Consider the following 25,076-nt stretch of genomic DNA (forward strand, 5'->3'; position numbering starts at 1 on the left):
CAGCCCCCTGCTGCAGGTGCCTCCTCCACCCGAGCCCGCGCCCTGCCCCCTCCCAGACATGGGCCCTGTGCAGGGACAAGCCTCGCCTACCTTTGTCTGGGTCTAGGGGGTTCAGCGAGGTGGCCAGGTTGGCGAACTGGAAGGAGGGGAGAGGACAAAAGGTGAGGGTCCCGCCAAGGGGTGCCCCGCCCGCACCCTCAGCGCTCCCTGCGCACCTCGCCCATGACGGCGATGGGGGTCTCTCCCTTGGCCTGAGCCACTCGGTGCTCGATCAGGTAGTACATGTACTCATCGTAGAGCAGCCGGATGAGGTGGAAGGAGCCGAAGCTGGCCGCGCTGCGCAGGGTCAGGTCCCTAATCACCATGGAGCTGGGGCAGTAGCGGGGAGGAGGCGTGAGGCCGGTTCCGCCCCTCCGCCCCTGGTCCCCACATCCCCGCTGCAGGATCCAGCAAGCCCAGCTACCCTGGCCCTGGCCCCCCCTCCCCCGCACAGTCTTCTGTGGGGTGTGCACCAGTAAGAGTGGAAGGCCCTAGCTCCCCCCGCCCCGCCAAATAAAAAAGACATCTGCCTTCATAAAAGACCACCTAAGCCCCCTTTGGCCCCGCCCCGCCGATGCGCACCTGTAGAAGGACCACTTGAGGAGGAAGAGCTTGGCGGCCTTGGGGAAGCCGGTGCTGCCCTGGTAGGGCTTGAGCACCTGACTCACGACGCCATCCAGCCAGGCCGCCCACTGCTCCAATGAGTTCTGCTGCTGCAGCGTCACCTTGAAGTCCTGCTCCAGCCGCTGCACTACTCGGTCCTCGCAGCGGCACACCCACGAGGCCTGCTCCTGGGCACAGTGGGCGGGCGTCCCCCGACTCAGCCGCCAATCCAGGCTCACCCGGTCTGGCTTTACTCTCACCTGCCCTGCCCTGCGCTCACCTGCACGTTGGCGAAGTCCACTCGGTTGAGGTCGCTCAGCATCTGATTAATCTGCGCCGTGTTCTGCAGCACAGCGCGTGCCGCCTGCGCCAAGTGGTTAAGTGATGTGTACCGCCGCAGCGTCTGCGCAAAGGCGCCAGCAGCTGCCACCTGGGGGCGGGGGTGAGGTGGGGGGACGTGTTGTGGCTTCCGGGACCCACACTCACTGCAACCTCTCTGAGCCCCCTTTTTTTCCTCCTAAGTAGGATAGGGGTATACCTCATTGCTTTTGTTGGGAGATCAAGAGGTTGGAAATTTCAAATTTTGGGTATCCACCTACCCAAAGCATGGGTCCAAAAAAAAAAAAAAAATCAATGGTTTATGTCTGACCACCATTATTATTATTATGAAAGGACACAACAGAAAATCTGAGTGCACTGCCCAGAAAGGGCATTGCTTCAATAAATTTTTTATTCTATTATGTTTTTACTATTCCAGTGAATGTCGGCTCCAAAGGTGGAGTTTTGTTCATCTTGGTCACTGTTGTGCTGCCAGCACGAAGAACCACGCTGGGCATACAGTAGGCACGTAACAAATGTGTGTTTAATTAATGAATGAATACACAAGTCTTGTCAGTTCTGAAAGGCTTCCCTCTGGATCCAGCTTCTACTCTCGCCCCACAGGCCCCCAGCCCTGCCCTGCGCCCGGCGTATTCAGGGGTGATTCTTTAGACATCAGTTTGGTTTAGCTGTCTTTTTAGCATTTTACGCACGAAAAAACCCCCTTTTTTTCTTTTTTGCCTAAGAGCAAGCACATACCATCTAATTCCTCACATCTAAGTAGTTAGTGAATGTGTAGCATTGATAAAGAGGGCTATTATTGTTTCCTTATCAGTGTAACTCCTTTTTTAAAAAAATTTTTAAAATCTATTTCTGAATACTTAAAGCACTTTCTCTTGAGGTTGTCTGAAGAAAACTTCAAGTTTGCAGTTTTTTTGTTTTTGTTTTTTTAACTCCTCACGGGAGGACATGCTCAATGATTTGAGAGGGGAAGAGAGAGAGAAAGATAGATGTGAGAGAGAAACATCCATCAGTTGCCTCCTGAACGCACCCAGACTGGGAATCTAACCTACAACCTTTCTGTATATAGGATGACACTCTCACCAACTAAGCCACACTGGCCAGGGCTGCAGTTGGTTTTTATGATTCTGCGTTGTGAGGTATTGTTTCAGAAATGGGTAACTGAGGAAGCTAGTTTGTAAAGACAACACCCAAAGCTCACTCCCAGGGGACAGGCATGGGGATAAATCTTATTGCCTTTTTGGGCAGAGGTTCTGAGACCCAGCACCGAGCCCCCAGACCTCGGCCCTGCAGCTGGGAGGAAGCAGCTAGGCTGAACCCAGGCTGGCCCCTCTCACCCTCACCTTCACCCGCAGCATCTCCTCAGGGATGTTCACCATGGCATGAGTGAGCCAGCTTTCCAGGCTCTTGGCAAAGTTCCGGATTGCTTGGGTCAAGGCACCTGTGGGTGGCAGTGGGCGCTGATGAGGACTGAGGGGTGGGGGCGGGGAGTGGGGGGAGGGGGCAGCAGCAGTGCACTCACTGGGGATGGGCCGCAGCACGTCAGGGATAAGGATTTCCACCAGGCCCTGGTATAGCACGTTGTCACAGTGCTTGGTCCACTGCAGCACTGGCTCGAACTTGGACAGCAGCACCAAGCTGGCCTTGGGCAGCCGCTTCTCAGCCTCGTCGTGCCTGCAGACACCCCGTTGTGGGTCAGGTAAGTGCTCCCTGCCTCTGTCTAACCCTTAAGGTCAGGCTAACACAGGCTCAGTGCCCCCAGGGTCCGATGGGGTCTTATACTTTGCATACTGGGACACAGGCACCCACCTACCCACCGCAGGGAAGGAATGATTCAGTGGGGCACCCCATCCCATGCACTCAGTATCAGACCTATACACACTCTGGAGAGGGGTCAGAAGGCCATGTTTACCTCACCAACTGCAGGAGCCAGGCAGGCACCCCCATTCCTGCATGATGCCTGAGGTCCAGCCACCCCAGCCCTGGGACTGACTCACAAAGTCCTCCCCCTTCCTCCCCTCCTGCCCGCTCTCTCCCAGGGACTCACACGGCCAGTGGTGGGGCCTCACTGGGCTGGTTGAGGTTGTACCTCCAGAAGGTTTTCCACAGCGTCTCCACCAGGGTGAACTGCAGGTTCACCATGACATCAACGATGGCCTATTGGGGAGGCCGGACATTCAGGGTCATTGGTGGACAGCGTGGCCCTCCCTCACCCCACCTACCTGCCAGGCGCCCTACCTCACAGTGTTCCCGGTACAGGACCTGGAAGGCCTTGATGTCCCCAGGCCCGATGCCCTCGGGCAGCACTTTGCCCTGGATGTCGAGCTCTGAGAAGTCAGGGAGGCTCCTCGAGGCATCTGGGGGCAGGAAGGGACACCATGAGGCCCTTTGCCCCTACCTGCCTGTCTCCTTGGAGCCTCATCCTGGGATCTGAGTAAGTGGTTACCACTTTCCTACCAAGCGGGAGTCCCCCCTGTGCAGTGGGGGATGACAAGGCTCAGGGAGGGCAAGTGAACCATCTGGGACCACAAACCCTGACCCAGGCCCCGGCCCATAGGCCAGGGGGCTCTCACCCAGGAACTGCTGGTACTGCTGGACCTGGGCGCTGATGTCTGACAGCCCGGTGGCCTGCTGTGGCCCCACGGCCACACCGTTGGTCATGCCCTCCATCTTCTGGATGGGCTTGAGCCTGGGGGAGAAGGGGTGGGCGGGGCAATTGGGTGGGGGTCAGCCAGAACACCCTTTTTCACCCATCAGTGCAGGGTCCAGCTTGCCCTCCTACCTCTGCTTTTGTGAGAAGGGCTGGCCTCGCATAGCCATGTGCTGTTGATCCTCCATCAGCCGCAGCAGAGGCGAGCTGGCCTTGATGCGCAGGCCATAGTAGTGGTACTTGGAGTTGCCCCTGAGAGTGAGGTGGAAGGTGAGGGCTGGGCTGGGGGGGGCCACTAGTCATCCACCGGAGCTTCACATCATACCCGCCTGGGGGCCAAAGAGGGCCCACAGCGGGGGGACACATTCCACAGCAAAGACTTGTGGATCACTAGTCATAAGAACATGCTAGGTGCTGTTCCGAGCTCTGAACACATGCTCCTCATCCCGACCCTATGAAGATTGCTTGGACAGATGAGGAAATGGAGGCATAGAGAAATGCAGCACTTTGCTCAAGATTATGAGGTGATGCTGAAGCTGAGAACTGGAACCGAGATGCATGCATAGGCACGGGGGTTGCAAAAGAGAGGCAGGGAAGGGTGGGTACGTGGAATGGCTCCCTGTTCCTTCCTGTGTGAATTCACTGACTCGAGCCTTGATTAAGCACTGACTGTGTGCAGCCCCTGCACTGGCAAGATGTATGCATTTCAACATCGGAAGACAGATAAGAAACAAGGGAAGTAACATAAAAGGCATGTTGGACAAAGGGAAGTACTAAGGAGAAAAAGTAAGCAGGAAGGGTGAAGGGTAGGAGTGTCGGAGAGGTAGGGAAAGGCTGTAGTGGGGACCAAAGGTTGTTTGCGTAGAGGTGGGGAAAAGCACACAAGGCAGAAGGCACAGCTGGTGCAAAGGCCCTGGGGTGGAAAGCTGTACAGAGGCCAGTGGGGCTGGAGGGGAGTGAGCAAGGGCATGAGAGAGGTAACTGAGGCCCTGGATAACTTGGAGTGGGGTGGTCCTTGTGGCTATCAGGGGCAGGTGGCCCCCACCTGGTGCCCAGACGGCGGGTGCGCAAGCCCATGAAGACAGAGCGGATGAGTTTGCCAAAGGAGGCAGCATTGACGGGCTCCAGCTTCTGCTCCTGGCAGTGCAGTAGGTAGTGGCAGTAGAGGGTGCTCCGTGGCAGACTCACGCCCTCGGCCGTCTCATAGTTGTCCAGGAGCCACTGGACCTGGGGCCAGGTGGAGATGGAAGAGTGCTAAGAATTGCTGCAGTATCATCCCTTTATCCATGGTTTTGCTTTTTGCAGTTTCAGCTACCCCAGGTCAACCACAGTCCAAAAATATTCATTTTCCCCAGCCATCAACACTGTCTGCTCCTGACATCCAACCATTGACAATGTCATGGGTCAATGATCCAGGATCTCTGAAGTGACAAGTCACAAAGTCAGCAGTAGCCTAAGACACTATGTCACATACGTCATTCACTTCACTTCATCTCATCATGTAGGCACTGTGTCAGCTCTCATCATCACGAGAAGAGTGAGTACAGTACCATAAGATATTTTGAGAGACCATATTTACATAACTTTTATTACAATATCCTATATAATAATCCTATATAATAAGAGTAATATGCAAATTGTCCCCTCGACTGGGAGTTTGACTGGAGTTCAACCAGGGGGTGGGGCCAGCCCGCCAAATGCCTGGGGCCCCTCCCCCCTAGCTGGCCCTACCCATGATCGGCCCCCCCCAACCCCCGCCCATATCAGGGCAGGCAGGCCAGACCCCATCTGTGCACGAATTCATACACTGGGCCTCTAGTTTGTTATAATCATTCTACTTTAATATACGTCATTGTTGTTAATCCCTGACTGTGCCTAATTTATAAATTAAACTTTATCATAGGTATATATATGTAGGAATAAACACAGTATATGTCAGGTTCAGGCGTCCACTGGGGGTCTTGGAACAAAGCCCGCATGGATAAGGCAGGACTGTAGTACTCATTGTTTAGTGCTCTCTGTACCTATTTCCAATTGTGAACCTGACAACCACGATGTAGGGCATATCCTATCACAATGACCCATGGCAACTCTCTAGAACCACACTGTCTGATATAGTCACTGTCAGCTACATATAGCTATTTAAATACATATTTAATTTATGCTACGTGGAAACAGCAATGTCAAAAGGTCACAGGCAGTATGATTCTATTCACAGACATTCTCAAAATGACAATATAGATATGAGGAACAGATCCGTGGTTGCAGAGGGTTAGGGATGTTGGGAGGGAGGAGGGCGGGATGACTAGGAAGGGTTAGCATGAGGGAGACCTTTGTGGTGCTGAAACAGTTCTGCATCTTGACTGTGGTAGTGGTTTCCCAACTCTACACACACAGCAGCAGACACCCACACTACAGCAATGCTAGCGGCCTCACTGGATACTGGACTGCAGTTATGTCAAATGGAACTAGCGGGGGTGACCTGAGGAAGGGCGCATGGGATCTCTCTACTATTTTTGCAGTTTCCTGTGACTCTAAAATTGTATCAAAATAGTTTAAAGAAAGCAACTCAACTCAGTTCCTTGGTGACCCCCGCCAAATTTAAGCGCTTAATAGCCACATGTGGCCAGAGGCCTCTGTATTGAGCATTTATATCACCAGAGAACCTTCTATTGGACAGCACTCTTCTAGTGCGGCATGTCTGCACACGGTGGGCGAGGACCCATTAGGGGGTCATTAAGTCGGTTAGTGGGTCACACCAGCACTAAGGAAAACTAGACTAGCCCTGGCTGGGTAGCTCAGTTGGTGAGAACATTGTCCCAATACATCAAGGTTGCATGTTCGATCCCCAGTCAGGACACATACAAGAAAAAAAACAATGAGTGCATAAATAAGTGGAACAAATTGATGTTTCTCTCTCTTTCCCTTCCTCTCTCTCTAAAATCAGTAACTAAAAAAAAAAAATTTTTTTTAAAGAAAACTAGACTACGCCCTGACTGGTTTGGCTCAGTGGATAGAGCGTTGGCCTGTGGACTCAAGGGTCCCGGGTTCGATTCAGGGCATGTACCTTGGTTGCGGGCACATCCTCAGTGGAAGGTGTGCAGGAGGCAGCTGATTGATGTTTCTCTCTCACCAATGTTTCTAACTCTCTCCCCCTCTCCCTTCCTCTCCGTAAAAAAAAAAAAAAAATCAATAAAATATTATTTAAAAAAAAAGAAAAAGAAAACTAGACGACTAGAAGTCAGGGTATGTAAGGGAGGTTCCTACCTTCTGAGAAAGTGTCCAGCTGATTTATGTGGTCCACAATGGGTCACCATGCAAGTGGACAGTAGTTTAAAAAGTGGGGAAGCCCCTGGGTGGGGTGGCTCAGCGATTAGAGTATTGGCCCTTACACCAGAGTCACGGGTTCAATTCCTGGTCAAGGGCACATACCTGGGTTGCAGGTTTGATCCCTGGTTGGGGAGTATATGGGAGGCAACCAATTGATGTTTCTCTCTCACACTGATGTTTCTTTCTCTCTCCCCGCCTCTCCTTCCTTTACACTCTCTCTAAAAAAATCAATGGAAAAAATATCCTCAGGTGAGGATTAACAAAAACTGAGGAAGACATCACTCCAGACCCCCATGCTCTGTGAGGACAGGGGCCACCCATAATTACCAGGCCCTGACCCACCCTTGGTAACAGAGCGGATGGGGGTCCATTTGGGGTTGGGATCAGGGCTGCCCAAGTGATTGCATACAGCCATCTCTTGGCAGAGGGAGGTTATCTCAATGCCTTCCAGATGAACAAAGAACCTTGCTCGGGCAGCTCCCCTCATGATGGTGCCTGCCTCTCCCTCTCCTTGCTATCTATCTGCTATTATCCATTATAATCAGAGTGACACTTCTTGAGGTACCACTCTAAGAGCTTCATGCATATTAGTTGAGGCTCAGAGGGACTGAATAACTTGTCTAAGGCCAAACAGTGATAATTCAATCCCAGGCCATCTTCATCTGAGCACTATGGTGCCAGGTTACCTAGGTGTCTGCAGGGGTCTCACCACCTGCCTCCTCAGGGGCCAGGGTTGGTACTTACAGTGGCTGGTGAGGCACGGGTGGTATGGGAGTAGGACTGGCTGGCACTGCCCAGCATGTAGCCACCTTGGATCACGTAGGTGCCTGCTCCGCTGCTGCTGCCGCCGCTGCCTCCACCACTGCCCCCACCACCGGCTCCACTGCCGCCACTGCCACCGTTGCTGCCGTTGCTGGCCCCGCCCCCGCTGCTGGTAGGGCTGGCGACAACCTGGCTGCCAGACACGTACATGGGCACGGAGCCACTGCTGGCCACTGCCTGGGAGGTGGCAGGCGTGCTGACCTGGGCAGCTGTGCCTGCAGCCTCATAGTAGCTGGTGCCTGCTGTTTGCGTGTACAGCGGTGTCTCGGGGTAGGGGTAAGTGCTGGAACGGCTGAGAACGAAGCAGAAGGAGGGGAGTCAGGGGCAAGAGCTGGGGAACGAGGGGCATGAAGGAGGGAGTTCCTATAGGTGTGGGCTTCCAGGATCGGAGCAAGAAGCCACAGCCTAAGTGTCAGACCAGGCACCACCCCAGTGCTTAATGGGCAAATTTTCATTGAATCCACATGGGAGTCACCAGCTCACATGTGAGGAAGCTAAAACAAAAGGGCTACGTGCCTAATGGGTGGTTTGGATGGGAGGGTCATCCTGTCCTGTACACCAAAAGGTTGTGAGTTCAATTCCCAGTCAGGGCACATACCTAGATTGCAGGTTTGATCCCTGGTTGGGGAGTGCATGGGAGGCAACTGATCGATATCTCTCTCTCACACTGATGTTTTTCAAACAACTGCCTCCCAAAGATTGTTTTTTAAAAAAGGTCTAGTTAACTTGCAACAGGCCACATACTTCACTCAATCAAGAAAAAAATTTATTGAGCACTTACTGTACGCTGGTACGGTACTGTACTAGGCACTGCAGACCCACAGTGTGAGAGACAAAAAAAGGCCCCACCGAGGGGAGTTCATGTTCTAGTGGGGGAGCCAGAAAAGAAGCCTAATGCAAAGGTAAAGTGAGGGCACTGCAGAAGGTGGTACGGCCCCGGAGGAGAACAGACGGGAAGGGGGTGCTGAACAAAGGGAGGCTGGCTCTACTTCTACATCCAGTGGCCACCTGAGTGCAGACACATTTTTTTGGATCCAGCAACCTATTCTGCCCTGGAGAGTTCTCCTCCAGCTATCCGAGGACCTGCCTCAGATGACGCTGGCTCAAGGGGGTGGAGAGGGGCTTGGTGGGGGCACCTCTCTCACTGTCTCACTAGACATCATTGGACATAGTTTTCATTTTTGAGCCCTCTCAACATATTAGTGATTAAAAATAACATTAAATTTTACAAATCCAGAAAGATAGGAAGGCCAGAACGGGATGGCCTGGCTTAGAAGGTGCTGTTGGAGCCATCTCATGAAGGAAGCAGGAGAGGAAGCCTTGCTACAATTTGCAAGGCTGCAAATTGTAGCAAGAGAGTAAAAATGACTGGGTTTATCTTCAGTGGGCTGTTAAGTAAAAGGTGATGGAATCCTACATAGGGGTGAGAGGAGGAGGGTGGAGGAGGAAGCTCTCATGACCCTGCCAAAGGACAAGTTTCATAACATTCCATTAGGTGAACAAAAGAGGGAATGGTGCAGATGGTATGTTGGTAAGAGAGGGGAGATTAAGCTGAATTTCTTATCTACGTCTGCCATCTGTACGCCATCCGTAGGGGCTCCTGGGGGCAGCCAGGAGAGGGAGCTGGTGGGTCAAAGAGTGGTGAGAGGTTGACCACTGGAAGTGAGTGGCCCTGCCCATTAGACACCTGGATGTAGATCTTGATCAAATGCCCAGGTCCACATCTACCAAATGAGTGGTGACCTGAGCTGGCACTAACAAGCCAGCTCCAGTCCAGTTCCCCACATGCATCACTTATTCCAAAAAAATATTGCATCTACTTGCTGAATGGCTGACTGAGTGAATGTGTGCATCTCTGGTACTGGCCTGGACAGGGACAGAGGCACAGAGGCTGTGGCTTTTACTAGGGTAGGGATCAAGGCCCATCAAGAGCTGGGAATCCAGTAATGAGCCACTGTGAGGACGAGACAGAAGATTCAGTGCCCCAAGAATTTCATATAGCAAAAAAACCTGATGGTAAAATGGACCACATGGTATCATACATACTGTAGTCACAGAGGGAAGAATTCAAACAGAAGCGAGGGACAGACACTACCAAGGGAAGCAGATGAAGCCACCCTGCGACCCCAGGCCTGGGCTCATGGCTCAGCTCTGATTCTCACATCCTAGTGGCCCTTGGGGCCTGTCTCCTCTCTACAATGTCCCCCTGTGGTCCCTGACAGCACTGGTTAAATGCACAGCTAGGAGGCTGGCAGCATTAGAATTAAATCAGTAGAACTGTGAGATAGCTGGAATCCATGAATCATGATTCAGGTGCTGGGGCCATGCCACAGGGTAGCTACAGCATCATGACCCAGGGACTGCCAGCGTCATGCCCACAGGGAAAGGTGGCAGAGATATAAGGAAAACATTAGAAAAATGCAAAGAAAACCTAATGAAACTTCTAAAAACTGAAACAATAATAACTACAGTCCTGGAATCGTTACTATGGGGGATAGAAGAGGGAAGGTGGCATGTAGAGGATCCCGGGCTGGGGCTAGGGCAGGCCTGGGGCACATCTGCCTGATGTGGCATGTATTAATGTGCCATGCGCAGTCCCAGGGAGTGGAAGTCACCTATGTGTCAGCTGGGTGGGGTCTGGCTTTACTGTTCATGCTATGTTTGTACAGTGGAGTGTTCACAGTGTTGAAAGATGGTAACCGGGACCCATATGAGCAAATAGAGGACAAGATTTGAGCTACATATTGAGGAAAGAAATAAGAACATGCTGCCTCTATTTCTGAACAAAGAAAGGGTAGTTTCTATTCTCAGATTATCTCTGGGAGGAAACAAAAAAATGGGTCAGAGTGCCCGCCCTGGGCAAGGTGGGGATTAAAGAGTGAAGGCAATTTCTTTTTCACTGTTTAACATTCCATGTTCCTTAGAAATTTTTACCTTGTAAAATTTTCAATTAAAAAAAATTTTTGTGGGAGGCTAAAAACCAGGCCCATCTGACTCTAAAGCCCTAGGTTATGTTGGATCCATTTCCCAACCTACAGGGGTCCTCCCTGCTTCACCTTTGCCTGTGGCTGGTGGCTGCCCCTGGGGCGCACCCACCATCTGTCTGTCACCTGAGGCCTTGAAGGCTGGCTGGTCCCCTGAAGACTGGGCCCTCCAGTCCTGGGGGGTCCCGAGCAGACCTATGATCCTAATCCTGTCTCCTCCCCCAGCTGTTCCCCACCCCCCACTCACATGGCATTGGTCGTGTAGCTGGCATCACCGCCCTCCACATACTGCACTTGGCTGGAGTACACATGTGGGACAGGTACCTGCTGGAGCTGCTGCACCTGCCGCGGGACAAAGAGCATGCAGAGGGTCAAGAGGTGAACCAGCTCCTCCTCCTCCGCCCCTGAAAGGCTAGTGGCAACCCAGCCTCCCTGGTCACCTGGCTCCCAGGCTGGCAGGCTGCACTTCTGGGCTCTCTGAACACACAATGAACAGGACCAGGGGTCAGAGCCCAGGAGCTGCGGCCTCTGCCAGGGCTGGGAATCAGACAGAGCTGTGTCAGAAGCTAGGACTCTGCTCCACTTGGGGGCAGCAAGGGTGGGGCCTGACGGGGTTCTACTGAGGGTGTGAAAGCTGGACCCCCAGGGGCAGAGCCAACCACTGGGACAAGGCTGTGGCTAAAGCCAGAGCCTGGAACTATAGACAGGGCCTCATAGATGGAGTCTGCATTAGGGACTGACCCCTGGTTTGCAGGGGTGGGACCTGGAAATCCAGTACGGGATTTAGGGGCAGAGACAGGGTCCGGGGGGTGGGGCCCAGTTTGTAGGATGGAACTTGGAACATCCTACAGGGCTTTAGGGGCGGGGCTTACGTACCCACCCCGCTGTGGGATGGAGCCTGGGACCTGGAACTGGCTTTGGGGAGGGAGTCAAAGGTGGGTCCCCAAGACTGGCTGGCCTGAGGGGGTGTCCAGGGCGGAGGGGGTATCCAGGGCCTAAGGGGCCGGGCGCAGGCCGGGGCCAGCGGAACCCGCCCCGCCCGCCCCTTGCCCCTCCACCTACTTTGAGGGCCGTGGCAGCCGTGCCGAACACTAGCACCTGGGGGACTCTCTGGATCCTGACCCTCTGGTCGGGGCTGGCTGGGGCCGGGAGCCCAGGCAGTGGCTCGAGGACCACTTTCTGCTGCGGCAGGAGCAGGTGTGGGGGCAGCACGCCCACAAGCTCCACCCACTGCTCAGCGCCCGGATCGTAATGGGGCGGCAGCAGCTCTGGGCTGCCTAGCTGCGGGGCCTCGCCGCTGCACGCAGGTTGGAGCGACGGTGGCTCCGGGGCCAGCGCGCCGGGCCCGGGCGTGGGCGGCCGGGGTGGCGGCTCCGGCGGCGGTGTGGGCCTGCGCTCTCGCTGCTCTGCCTTCCTAGCGGGAAACTGACTGCCTGAGCTCTGGAGGACAAACAGAGACACTGCGGGGTAACCAGGGGCTTCAGGCCTCTGCCCGCCGGGATGCTGAGCTCACGCAGCAGCCCGACCAGAAGATCCCTGCGTCGTGTCTCAGGGAGATCAGACCCCAGATTATTCTCTTAGCAAAACCTGGGCCCTGAAATGCCAGGTGCCAGGGAAAGGGAAGCCCACAGCCATCGGTGGAGCCCGGTGTGGGGCTAGGCCCTTAGGACCCCAGGGGGCGCTCTATTCCCTCCCTGCGGCCTGAGGGGCCTGCAACCCTCCCCAGTCCAACCCAGGACCAGCCCCAGTCTGCCCAGATGTAGGTGGGGGAGCTATACGTACCTCTTGAGCCACATGAACTGGCTGGAGCCCCTGCACAGTGAGTGGCTGCACTGGGCTGGCTTTGGGTGCCTGCGGAGTGGCCTGGACCACAGACCTCTGGGGAGGGAAAAGGGAATCAGACCATGGTAATAATGGCAATGATGGTGGCAAGCCCATCCCTAAGCACCCATCCCCTGCCCATATGCACTCATATAAGCCTGGGAGCAGCCTGGTAAGAAAGAGGCCACCTTCTCCAACTTTTCACAGCCAGCCCTGCACCAAGTGCCTTCCAGGTTCAACCCTGGGCACTGTTACAGGTGTGGAATCCAGGCTCAGCAAGGCAAGGCTGAGGGGAAGTGATAGGGCTGAGAGAAGAACTAGAAACTGACCGAGGGAGTCCCTGCTCTCTAGCTCCACTCCCTTCAGGCTTATCCCACACTCCATGTCCAGGATTCCCACTGTCCTCACTTCCATGCTATGGTGGGAATTCAGGTATCACCTTCAGGGCACAGTGAGGGACAGAGGCTGGGGTGGGGTGGGGAAGTGATGAGTGGTGGGGCACAGACTCAAACCCAGGTCTGGATATTCAGAAGGGCTGTGGTGCCAGGCAAAATATCTGTGATTCCTTTGGGGGTACAATTCTGCTTTCCTTTGGGGAGAGGACCTATGCTTTTCTCTGGTTTTCTGAGGGTTGGGAATGCACCAGGGTCAGTGATAACAAACAGATGACAGACAACCCTTACCTCTCACCTAACCTGCCCTGGGTACCATGGCTGGTGGCTCAGAGCACCACCTCCTCCACAATGCTGGAAACGGACTGGAGGCTAGGGCCTCTCCCTGAGTCTCTTAGGAGTGAGCCAGGACTTGGCCTTGGGGCTCCTCCAGGCAAATCGGCCCAAAGAGGTCAAAGTTGTTTCTCAAAGCTGTTTCCAGCGCCTGCTCAGGGCTAGGTGCCTCCCACAGGAGGCTCCAGGGCAGAAGCTATTATTTAGAGTAGGATGCTGGGTCTGGACAGAGGCAGAAGTGCTTGCCCAAGTTCCGGGTGGCAGGACTCCCATCTGCCCTGCTCTCACAGCCCTAGAAGGCTACAGAGGCTGCCTGGCCAGGACCCCTCGCCCCAGCTGCCGCCCGCCTTGGCCTGGCACCTCTTGGGTGACAGGGACACTCTGCTGGACGCCGTGGACCTGCAGCTGCTGTGGCACCGTGCCCGTGGGGGCCCCAGCCGTCTTGCTGGAGGAGCTGTTGGCCTGCACTGGCGACCGCTACAAGAAAAGAAGACATGGAGTGATGCCCGATAAAACCCTTCTCAGGAGGGCTATCCCCAAGAGCTGTTGGGGGAGGCAACAGCCAGTGGGGGCATGTCCCAACCACCTAAACTGGTAACCGGCTGCATTCTGTGCACCCAAATGCCTAGTCCTGGCCACAAACTGGCCACTACTGGGTAAAGCTGGGGATTCAGCCCAGAGGTGCTGGTGAGCAGACCCATCTTCCCCAGTGAAGATGGCTGGACTCCAGCCTCAGCCCAGGCCATCTGCTGCCTCCATAACTGGAGAGGCCACAGCCCTGAGGTAAGGAAAGACAAGCGAGGGAATACCTAATTTCCAGATATGTTGAAGCACAGATGGCAATGGACATGCTCCAGAGCTACACAGCTATGAGTGGTGGCACTGGGCACCGCCCCCCAGGTAAGCTGGTTACAGAGCCCCTGTGAGCTCTGGGCCATGCTGGTATCATTAGCTATTTTATATGTAGAAAACTCGGGGCACAGAAGGCTCTGAGGGCCTTCCCAGAGTCCTCCAGGAGAAAATGGCTGAGCCAGGGGGTCTGAACCTAAGCTCCTAATGTGGACACCCATGCTCCAGCCCCATGGCCTGCCTACCTGCTTCTAACACTCTTGAAGATATTTGGGGGTCCCCAGATTCCACCCTGTGGTCTGAGGAAGAGCCTCTACCCAGCCTGTAGAGGGAAGAGGGTCCTATTTTGCCTCCTGCGATGCATTCCTGAGCTGGAGCTGAGGCCCATCTCAACTTGGGGCGGGGGAGGAAACTAACTCCTCCTGAAGGTGGCAGGATCAGGAATCGGGCAGCCAAGCCACCCTGCCCGGGGTCAAAGAGGGTATCAGAGCTGGGAGTGGAGAGGGCTGGAGGATTCTGGAGAGCAAGAGGGCTTAGGAGGGGGGCAGGAGCTCCAAGTATACTATGGGGGTACATGGCTAACCTGGGGAGAAGGAAGTGGGGAGGGTAGCTGACAGAGCACCACCTACCTCAGGGGGTGAGTGCACCTGCTGGGTGCCATGCACTGTCAGGGAGACTTGGCCTGCTTTGACGCCTGGGGCTGTGCTCTGCACTACCAGCCGCTGCGTGGGGAGAGCCTGGAGCCGGGAGGGAGAAGGACCACAGTTCACTGATGACAATCTGCACAGTTTTAATGAGCATTAAGGAGCATCTGTGTTGAGCCAGACAACATCCCAGTGCTGCATGCTTAGCTCACAGAATCTCCCAGACAAGCCCAGATGCAGCACAGTCCTTATCCCCACTTCACAGAGGTTGACAGTGAGGCTCAGTACGGCAATTGTGCTTGCCTGAGGTCTTGGAGCCCATAAGCAGCAGAGCCAGGGTTTGTGTCCAGGGGGTTTCACCCTTGAACCTGACAGGACTGCCGTGGGCTATAGGCCAGCATGCCACCTATAGCCTTCCAGGGGACAGGGCACAGAGCCCTTGCAGTCCCTGTGCTGCCTACAGGCTGTCAGCACCTAAACTGGCCTTGGGTTCTCTGCTTGGGGCACCAGGCTGGACCTGCAAACCACCTTTCTTACTGCCAATCTGTAGTTCTTTCTGTTAAGGTGATTTGTGGGGCTCCTCCTTCCCTGATGAGCCCTGACTAATAGTCTCACCGGCTGGAAGCAGTGGGTGGGGCAGCCCCAATATGGGCTCATGTCCTAGATGCTGGTGAGGGCAGATCACCGAAGGCTATCAAGGGCTGGTTCTGCACCCTGGGAAGGCTGTGAGGGCCAGGGCCAGACATGACAGACTTACCTGCTGGGGCACAGGGATGTTGGTGAGCTGGAGGGGTGACATGTGGCCTGGCTTGGTCTGCACACTTGTCTGGACCAGCAGCCGCTGCGGGGGCAGAAAGGAAAGCCCTGAGTCGTGCTGACTTCCCCATGAGGACCAGCCCAGGTGGGTGGAGGGGCAGCTGAAATGAACATCTTGATAAGGACAGGTAAACAGATGGCTCTGGCAGCGGATCAGGGAGGGAAGGCCAGGTACCCTTAGCCACAGCCCCACTGCCTCCCTCATGTGCCCTTACCACCTGGCCCTTGGAAGGGGTGTGTCCTACCTGCTGGGTTCCTTGCACCTGCTGAACCACCTGAGTGGGGACTCCAGTCTGGCTGGCCGTAGAGCCTGGGCTGGCCTCTGACACAGTCTCACTGGCCCGCATGGCACCTTCTGGGAGGAGGAGTCACAGGGTCAGCTCTGCCTCTGGCCCTGCTCCCACCCTGAGCCTGAGCCCATGCGGATGGGATGATACAATCTGAGGCAGACCCTTGACGGGGCCAGGCCTCTGCAAGAGTCCTGCCTGCCCCCTGGCCAGCCCTGCCCATGTTCACTGGGGTGGGGGCCAGAAGGACCCTTACGTTCAGAAGTAGCCCCCCCCCCCACCCCGCTAATCCCACAGCCAGACTGGAAGGGATAACTAGAAAGCCATGAGGCAGTGGAGGCCCAGAGGGCCGAACCCCCTTTTCCCAACAGACAGGACTTGTGGCCAGGCAGTGACTGGCCTCCCACCTCAGTAGCCCTGGAAGGAACAGGAATTGCAGCTGATTAGAGGAGTGACCCCAGAAGACCTTGATGGCCAGTGGCTGAGAGCCCCCTCCCTCTCCACTGTCCCTGCCTTTCTGTCCTCAGTGGAGTGGGGGCAGGCTGGTACTCACGCTGAAGGGCAGCCGAGAAGAGGCAATCATAGAACATGGTGCCCACCTCACCGTCCATCCCCCACTCCTGTGTCCAGGGGAGCCTGCCCTGTGCTCCTCACTCCCGGCCCACCTCTTCGGAAACAGCAGGGCTCGAGGGCAGGTTTATACCTGCAACCTTGGAGAGCTAATCCCCCCAGTGGATGCCGAGCTCCCAGCTGCCCTCTTGGAATAAACACTCCCCTCCCAGCAGGTGTGGCCAAGCAGGGCCTTCCAGGGGCTGGGGCTGGGGCTGAGGCTGGGACTGCACTGCACGGACAGGAGGGAGGCTGGTACCCAGAGATACTATCAGGCAGGCACAGGTAGAGTTTCATGCACATTTCACTGAGTGGTTAACAAGAGCTGGGGGGCAAGGGCATGGATGGTGAAGTGTTCCTGAAAGGTGTGGGCTGGGAGACCCTCACCCAGCCAGGAAGCTACTTATCCTGCCCCTCTGTGTGGCCTGATTTGCTCCCTACAATTCCAGAGGTTGGGTGGGGCTGGGGGCACACAGGTGACTGCCCTCTAATGTGCTGCCACAAGCAGCCAAGGTCCCAGCCCCACTTCCTGGGTCCCCTGGCAATATTGGGAGGGGGGGCGGTGGTGGACAAGGAGGGGTAGGACTAACTATAGTGCTTCTGGTGCCCCAGGAGCTGCACTAGGGTCTTCCTGGGCATCTGGAGATGGAAAGAACTTTTATTACCCCTAATTTCAGTCCTGCCACCCGGAACTTGGGCAAGCACTTCTGCCTCTGTCCAGACCCAGAAGTAATTTCTTCTGGAAGAAAGAAACTGACTTGCCCAAGGTCACCCATCTGGGAACAGGCAGGCCAGGATACTGGCCCATGTCTGTGCCCACATGAATCTCACTCTATGCATGGAACCCAGAGTCATAGGTCACACCTGGGCGAGGCCCAATGGGCAGTGGTGTGCAGACTCAGGCATGTGGGTACAGGGGCCTATGGGGACAACACAAGGTCCAGAGCATCCTAGGGTGGGACTCAGCCTCCAAAGCAAGGAGCTGGGCCTCGGTTATGTGGAAATACCAGGGAAGGGCCTAGCCAGAGCAAAAGGGCTATCTCAGGTAGCCGCAAGGACCTCAGGGGCCAAGTCTGGAGCAGAGCACATGAATGTGTGTGTGTGTTAGGTGGTGGGGAGTAGTGGCCAGATGTGGGAGGAGGTATTGGGGGAAGCCTCCCATTGGTCACATTTGGGGTCGGCATTAGGACAACCCCAGGCCTGCTTGGCCAGCTGCCTCTGCAGCCAGTTCCAGAAAGCATGGATTCCTGTTTTGCTGGAATCTTTCCTGAGCTGTGAGGGAGGCCCCCCTGGAAGAAACCTGAGAAAACCCTGAGTCACGTGAGGAGCCCAGCACACCTGGCTGTCTGTGGAGCCCAGCTCAAGGGATGATGCCCAACCAAGGAGGCCCATGGCAGGTTTGGCCTGGCGCAGAGTGGGCAGTGAGTTGCAGGGGGTGGGAGGCTGGTCCCAGACACCTTCTAGGCCCAGAGGTTCTGATGAAAATGCCAAAGCTGATCCTCGAGTGGAACCCTAAGAATATCAGACATCTGTCTGGGAGGCGTCTGGGGTGACCCCCCAGGCTGGGACAAAGGAAGATGAGCAGGTAAGGTTTCAGAGTCTATTCCTCGGATGAGGGGCTTCCTGTGTGGCCCCTGTCTGCCTGTGTCTTGACTAAGGTGTGTGTTGGGGGGAGTGGGGAGCTTGGAGTCTGAGAGCATTTGCATCTGTCTATCTGACATCTCCATTCTAGGCATGTGCATGAGATCAGGGAGGGCCCCACTGTCTCAAGTCTCTAGTCAGGAAGTGGCAGCTGATTTCCGGTCCCTTAGTCTGATGAGTGTCTCATCTTCCCTGGACCCTGCACTTCCCCTTCAAGACATAGTCATGCCTCAAATGCCATGAGCTACTTGCGGGGAGCTGAGAGAGGCCCATTCCCCACGGACAATAGATGGGGTAGTGTGGCCCTCTCCCTCCTAGTCCTTTGCTCCCAGGGATGATTTCAGTCAGGTGAACTTGGGGGAGGGGAACCTCTAAGCCTCTGCTGCTCCCATGGTCCTGGGTCCCTTGTCTGTCCTGACCTCAGTTTCCCCATCAGCGAGGAAACCGCACCCCCCCCACCCTCTATGCCCATCTCCCAGATACAAGTCTTTGGGACTCCCAAGGACTCCAAGTGAGAGAGAAGCAGGGAAGAGAAGCTGGACATGATCCTTTCTCCAGGCTAGCCCCATCCCTGGCAGACAGGCTTGGTTTCACTGTCCCGGGGACACTGCCAGGACCCACAGAGCCCTCCTTCCACCTCGGGTTTCTGGCAAGAGTCTGGTGGCCTCTAAAGATGGGATTCATGGATCTAGAAGATTATTTCTGAGCAGAGAAACTTGAGCTGCTTTCCCATCACCTCCAAAGTCACCTTAGGGTAGAGCCCACGAGGACAGAGCTGGATGACCTGCCTTCTGGTGCTGCCTTGGCTAGCTGCCAGCCTGGGCTCCAAGTCTAGGTCCAGGTCCTTCCCTTCCCCCTCCCAGAAACTCCCTGGGTCCCTGGTCAGCTCAGATTGCTTCTGGCCCTGGAGGAGGCCCAGGCACCTTGCTGCATTTGCTGGTGTCACTTACAGCCCCACCTCCTTACCCCAGGACTGGCTCACATGGCCCAAAGGCCACCCTTAGATACAGAGACACTAACCTGGAAGAAGGTCACAGCAGACCCCCTAGAAAATCACTGCAAGGGGATGGGGGAGGGGTCGACAGAGCAGCAAGTGCAGTTGCAGGGTGCTAGCCAACCTCCCCTTCCTCAGAATAGATCTAGGAAACATCACCCAGACACCCTTCTGGGGATAGGCTCACTCCTGCCAGATCCAGGAGCAGCAGAAAAAAGAAATCTCCCAAGACCATTATAAAAGATGATTAAGCCACTGCCAAAGAAGGGATCCCAAGAGCCATGCCAATAGCCCAGAGCGCCCTGCAGCACAGTGTGAGGACTGGGGCCACCTCCCCAGCCCCACAGCTAGTAAGAGGCCTGCTGAGACCCAAGAGACGATGCATAACTCTGACCTCTAAGCACAGGGCCTCCGTGGGGTAGTGCCAGGAAGAACTGGAGGAGCTGGAGGAACGGAGGGGAACAGAGAGGGTGGGCTGGGATTTGGGGAGTTCTGGGGCCCGGAGTTGTGCGCCCATTCTAGACCCTTGCTCTAGAGACCCTAGACCAGAAGGCAGCTAAAGCCAGCACCCAGGAGGTCCAGGGCCAATCAATGCCCTGGAGCTGAGCAAAGCCCTCGAACCCGTGCCAAGGAAGGCCGCCCACCTGTTCTTGGTGGCCCAGGGGCTGACCGGTTGTGAGGGCTGCATGCGGTCAGGCCAGCATTCATGTGGGAGTTCACCGACCATTCCAGAAAGACTCAGTAGACAGAGCTCCACCCTCACAGATAATGGAGGTAGATATCATAATTGTCATCACTACAGGTGTTGATATTAAGAAAAATAAAGCAAAGTAAAGAGACAAGGAGTGAGAGTGCCCGAGAGGTGGTATGGGCGTCAGGTAGGTGGCATCTGAGCAGAGACTGAAAAACCACGAGGGATGAAACTCCAGAAGGTCTAGGATGGAGTGCTTCAGGCAGAGAGCACTGACAGTGCAAAGGCCCTGAGGCTGGACTGAGCCTGGGGGGTTTGTAAAGCTGCAGGTAGGCCAGTGAGGCTAGAGCAAGGGTTTGAGGGCGCAGTGGGGCCAGGTGGGGCCGAGCGGCCAGCAGAACTTGCAGGCCAGGGTCAGGAGGTTGGGTGCTCATTGCAGGGGCACAGCAAGTGTGGAGAGTTTAAAGCCCTTTCCTATGGGAGGGGCCCAAGGGAGCAGATGTCCTAAGACCCAGAAAGCCCAGGCCAGGTTTCTCAGAGAGTGCCCAAGGTCACCTGCTTTGGAATCAGCTGGGTTGACAATAGTCAATAGGCTCCCTCTAGCTGGTGGAGGGGGAGGACTATGAAGGGTGATAGTGGAAGCTGGGCCATGCTGGGGGCCATGGAGGCAGGAGAGATGGCTGGATTTAGGAGGGGGAGCCAAGAGGCCTTGCTTGCTCGAGGATGGGTAAGATAGGAATCAAAGCTGACCCGGGCCTGGGGGTGGTGTTTATGAGGAGGAGGAAGGCTCAAAGGAGGGCAGGTTTGAATTGGGAGGAATCCAGAGTTCCATTTAGTCATGTGACTTGAGAGGGCTGTTCAACCGAGTAGATGGTCAGAGGAAGCTGGACACAGGATCCTGGGTTCCAGGCTGTGGCCCAGGGCACAGACCTCAATATGGGTATTGTCAGCATAAAGGTGGCATTAGAAGCAGAGACATTGGACAAAGCCCCAATGAAGGATGAATCACTGGCGTGAAGAGGAGGCCCCAGATCTGATGAGGTCATTGCTAATGAGGCCAGAGAGATGAGAAGGAAGCAGCAAAGGGGACAGAGAAGGAGTGGCAGGGAGGTAGGTGGAGACCAGGGCTGGAGGGCATCTCTGGGAGGAAAGGTATGGGTGGCTGAGGAGAGAGCTTGGGGTAAGGAAGGAAGGACAAATCCTTTGAGGAATTGTGACTTACAGGGAAGACACTAGTGGCAGCTGGAGGGGATGCAGGGCCTGGGGGTGGGGGTCCAGGTTAAAATGGGAGCTGTTTCATCTTTATGGGCCGGTGAGAAAGAATGCAAGATAGGGATCGAGGGACAAGCCTGGGATGGCAGGAGCACATCTTAGAGGGGGGCAGCCTGGGACAGGTGAAGCTGGTGGATGAGATGGAGCTGGGAGGCTGGCGGGGGGAGGGAGATGGGGTCCTTCTCATCACATGATGACACCCTGTCCCCAGTGAGGTCAGCAGCAGGGTTAGGGGTCAAGAACACAGAGAGGGAGGTGACAGAGGTTAGCGGGGAGAGAGGAAGTGGGTTTCTCAGAAAGTGGGGGGTATGCTAGTGAGAAGATGTAGCAGGATTTCTGGGCAGCACTGAGAACCCACCAGAGATCTGTGGCCTGGAAACCCTGGCCATGCCCATGGCCTGGCCTCAACCCAGTGTGCTCCGCATGGCTCTCATGTACCATCCCTCCACACCATCTGTGTGGTAAAGCGCCAATGCTCTGAGCTCCTGCGTGCCCCCACCCCCTGGCCCTCTCTGGGGACACTGACACTGTCAGGAATCTCCAGGATGCTGCCCAGGGCCCCAGCCGCATTTGTCCTAGTTCCATGGAGTCATGTCAATTGCCACATATTTGACTATCATCTATGGTCCTAAACTCAGTCTTGATCTGCTCCTCCTACAGCCCCCAGAATGCACTGTGACCCCCCTCTCCCCCCCGCCACCGCCACTTCCTTTTTCACTCCAAAAGATCTGGGCCAGCCTCAACTGGGAGTTTTGCCGCATCCTCCCCTTCCTCAGAGCACATTGGAAACGTCCAGTCTTTGCCTGAGCTATATACACTTCTCCTCAGGGGAGTGACCGTCTGTTCGAACCCTCTGCTCTGGGTTCCCTCTGCCCAGTCTGGCCTTGTCCTGGGAAGACTGGGGCATGGGTTAGATGCTCTAGGAAGGCTGCACAGGCGCCATGACCCAAGTTTCCTGGTCATGTGCTCCATGGCTTTAAGGGGTGGCCATAGTGAGAAACAGGAACTCTTGGCTACATACTCTTGAACTTGTCCAGCCAAGAGCCCTGCTTGGCCCAAGTCCTGCCAAAAGTGAAACGAGAAGGGAGAGAGGTGATGTCTTCAGGCCCTCCAGCCAATCTCCCTGAAGTGCCCCACCTCACACACATCCCCTGAGCGCATGAAACCATTAGGAACCTTTTCTGGATGAGGAAACTGAGGCAGGGCAGCCAAGGGGCTGGTGAGCAGTGAGGCAAGGACTACTGCACAGCGGCCATGTGCTCACCTTCCTCTCCAGCAGATGTTTATGAACTTTAACTCCACTGCCCAATCCTTTCTTCAAGTGACATCTTACTTGGGGAGACAGAAACAGCTCTTAGAGCTGCCCTGGTGGGGAAGAGTTGGGGGCACAGAGGCCTCCCTGTCTGGCTTTATAACTCCTTCCCCAGAGATGTTCCCCAAGTCTCACCTGGGAATCCTGGAGCGTTTGAAAGCTGCCATCCTGATAACAGGCACAGTAAGTGACAGCCCTCACTGCCAGGATGCTCCCCAAAGCTCCTCTTGGAGTTGTTTAAAGAGCACCCTGGCCCCACACACATGTCCACTTACCAGAGACGGTGACCACGATGTACTGCTGGGACACGGAGGACGGGGCAGGTGTGCCGGCTGGCTGTGAGGGCGTGGGGGCAGCCGGGAGCTCCGTCACATACTGCTTCTGGCTGCCCGGTGGCTGTGCCTGGGGCTGGGGGCTCTGCAGCTCGGTGACGTACTGAGGCTGGGGGGTGGCGGCAGTGGCAGGCGGCTGGGGGGGCTGGGGTGCCGCTGATGGCGGTGGCTGGGGCTGGGCCTGTGGCGGCTGGGAGGGTTGCGGGGTTGCCTGTAGCTCAGTAACGTACGCCTGTGTTGCCATGCCAACAGTGGGGAAAATGATAATAAATAAGGCTTTTTTTTTCTTCCTTGGGAAGAAGGGGAGGGGGGAAGAGGAAAAAAGAAACAACAAAAGAAGGAAAAACAAAAATTAATCTACAGGCAGAGGAAGCCAGGGACAGCTCCTGGCTCCCTAGAGACACATTTGGGTTCATCACTGACTTAATTAAATACCGAGGCTGGTGGCCAAATGTAACTAACCCATCACTACGGAGGCACTGGGTATGGACTGAGGCTGGGCTGCACCTCTTCCACTTACCCCTGCCCAGGACTCCTGTCTTCTTCCGTCCCAGCCCCTGGTGCCCGGGGAACCCCTGTGCCAGGAGGAACTCAGTTGGGCCCTCACCCAGAGACAAATGGTACAGTTCTCTGAGGGTTCCTACAGGCTAGGCACTGTGCTTTCCATATTTCATTTTAAACTTTGCAACAATCACATCTGGGTTTGGGTTCAGAATGCCAGATGAGGAGCAGAGGCACAGAGGTTAAAGGTTAAAGAGCTTGCCCCAGGCCACAGAACATGGAAGCAGCAAGGCTGAACCGTGGGTGCTCTGAGCACTTGACCAATCAGCTAATTGCTGGAAAGGAAAGTCTTGGGACAAGTTGTTTGCCAGCCAACCCATGCTAGCTTCCTATGTGCCCACCATCTGGGCTTGGATTCTTGGCTGAGTATCATTCCCAGTGGGGTACCAGAAAGGTATTTGAGTCCACACCCGCTCCCCGCAACTGCTTATGGCCACAGAAGCTATCGGGCCTTTGCCTGAGGGCAATTATAGGTGAACACACCAGATATGAGCTCATCATGGAGAGAGCGCCTTTCTGGCTGCTAACTGGTCATGGTTCCTCTCCCAGATGCTGGGCTAGGCAAGGCATCCCTCTTGCTAGACTACCTCAGCAGGGAATGGGCTGATAGTTTCTGCCCTCCATCTCCCAATGCACCCCACCCCCAGCTCCTGAGCATCTACGATCAGTGGAACAAATGCTTGAGTGGTTCAGAGGTAAAGCTCCAGCCCCACACCTTCATGGCCCCGCCCTGCCTTGCCCCTGGATTTGAGTTTGACAGTCCTGCCTGAAATCCAACTTAAGAATGGGATTTTCAAGGGGAAAGAGGAGAAAAACAACTGCTGCTCCTTGAGGAGAAGCCCCAGGAGCTCTTTGCTGTGATTGCTTCCTCACAGCAGCCTAGTGAAGGAGGAGCCACCATGCCCATTTTACAGATGAGCACAGCTAGGCTCTGAGGTGAGCTGCTGAAGGTTATGGAGCAAAAGGGAGGGAAGGAATTGAATCCAGGTCTCTCTAACCTCCAGATGCCCTCTTAGCCCCCAGCCCTACTCAGGGAGCCGGATTCATTTATTTCTCACAATCAGTAGATTTTCAGGTGAGGAGACCTGAGGGAACCCTTTTCCTCCCACCCCTACACCCTTCACCCTTCACCCTTTGCTCCCAGAGGTTAGCCACCTGCCCTGGGCCCCTGTTAAAGCAGCAGAAATGGTGGCAGGGAGTTCACCTGTGCAGCCTGAGGGATGCTGGGCAACACAATGGTTTCCCTTTATTTCCCTAGCTAGGACCCAAGAGCTGTCCGAGTCAGGACTTGAACTTGGCTATCTCCTAGCCGTGTGACTTGAAAAAGAGCCTCCCCTTCCTGGGCCTCCACTGTCCCGTCTATAAAATGGGAGGACGGCAGGCCTACAATGCAGGGTGGCTGAGGAGTTCAGTCTGGTCGAGTGGGCAAGCTTGGCCAAGCACCCAGCACAGAATAAGCACTAGGAAATGGCTCCGGTCTGTAACATCACCCAGGGCCCTCTAACAAACTTCAGGAAAGAGGAAGAGCCGCCAGGTCCTGCCTCTTGGCCCGGAGTACAAAGGCAAAGGGGCTTCTGTCTGCACTTGGGTGTGCCCACTTGCTGGGCTTCGGGTAGGCTGGGGAGGAGTTATAGGGCTCCGCTGGCTGGCACAGGCAGAGCTGGCAGAGCCCTGGGGCTCCCTTACCTACCAGGCCAGGCCATTAGGGAAAAAGGGGCAGAGGCAGTTGGGGAGCTATCTACCGGGCACAGTGGA

The 25,076-nt window shown here is 55.4% G+C and overlaps 1 protein-coding gene across 3 annotated transcripts in view; it reads right to left on the bottom strand.

The window, feature by feature from the left end:
- The window catches only part of RFX1 (regulatory factor X1), a 32,825-nt gene that overhangs the window by 1,252 nt on the left and 6,497 nt on the right, over window positions 1-25,076 (bottom strand). Inside the window, exons 2-20 of one of the 3 annotated variants that reach the window (XM_079772833.1) lie at window positions 22,704-23,050; window positions 15,868-15,974; window positions 15,564-15,647; window positions 14,792-14,899; window positions 13,674-13,790; window positions 12,550-12,645; window positions 11,015-11,109; window positions 7,706-8,075; window positions 4,677-4,858; window positions 3,764-3,883; window positions 3,555-3,670; window positions 3,220-3,338; window positions 3,029-3,138; window positions 2,504-2,655; window positions 2,325-2,422; window positions 923-1,072; window positions 622-830; window positions 216-369; window positions 91-136 (exon numbers count right to left, since the gene is read on the bottom strand). In XM_079772833.1, coding sequence (XP_079628959.1) covers window positions 91-136; window positions 216-369; window positions 622-830; window positions 923-1,072; window positions 2,325-2,422; window positions 2,504-2,655; window positions 3,029-3,138; window positions 3,220-3,338; window positions 3,555-3,670; window positions 3,764-3,883; window positions 4,677-4,858; window positions 7,706-8,075; window positions 11,015-11,109; window positions 12,550-12,645; window positions 13,674-13,790; window positions 14,792-14,899; window positions 15,564-15,647; window positions 15,868-15,974; window positions 22,704-23,004 — 2,734 coding nt within the window. In that variant the 5' untranslated portion in view covers window positions 23,005-23,050. Of the gene's footprint in view, window positions 1-90; window positions 137-215; window positions 370-621; window positions 831-922; window positions 1,073-2,324; window positions 2,423-2,503; window positions 2,656-3,028; window positions 3,139-3,219; window positions 3,339-3,554; window positions 3,671-3,763; window positions 3,884-4,676; window positions 4,859-7,705; window positions 8,076-11,014; window positions 11,110-12,549; window positions 12,646-13,673; window positions 13,791-14,791; window positions 14,900-15,563; window positions 15,648-15,867; window positions 15,978-22,703; window positions 23,051-25,076 lie in introns of all 3 variants that reach the window. The other 2 variants (XM_079772831.1, XM_079772832.1) reach the window with 2 other exon arrangements.

This window comes from Cnephaeus nilssonii (genome assembly GCF_951640355.1).
Source record: "Cnephaeus nilssonii genome assembly, chromosome: 5".
NCBI classification, from domain to species: domain Eukaryota; kingdom Metazoa; phylum Chordata; class Mammalia; order Chiroptera; family Vespertilionidae; genus Cnephaeus; species Cnephaeus nilssonii.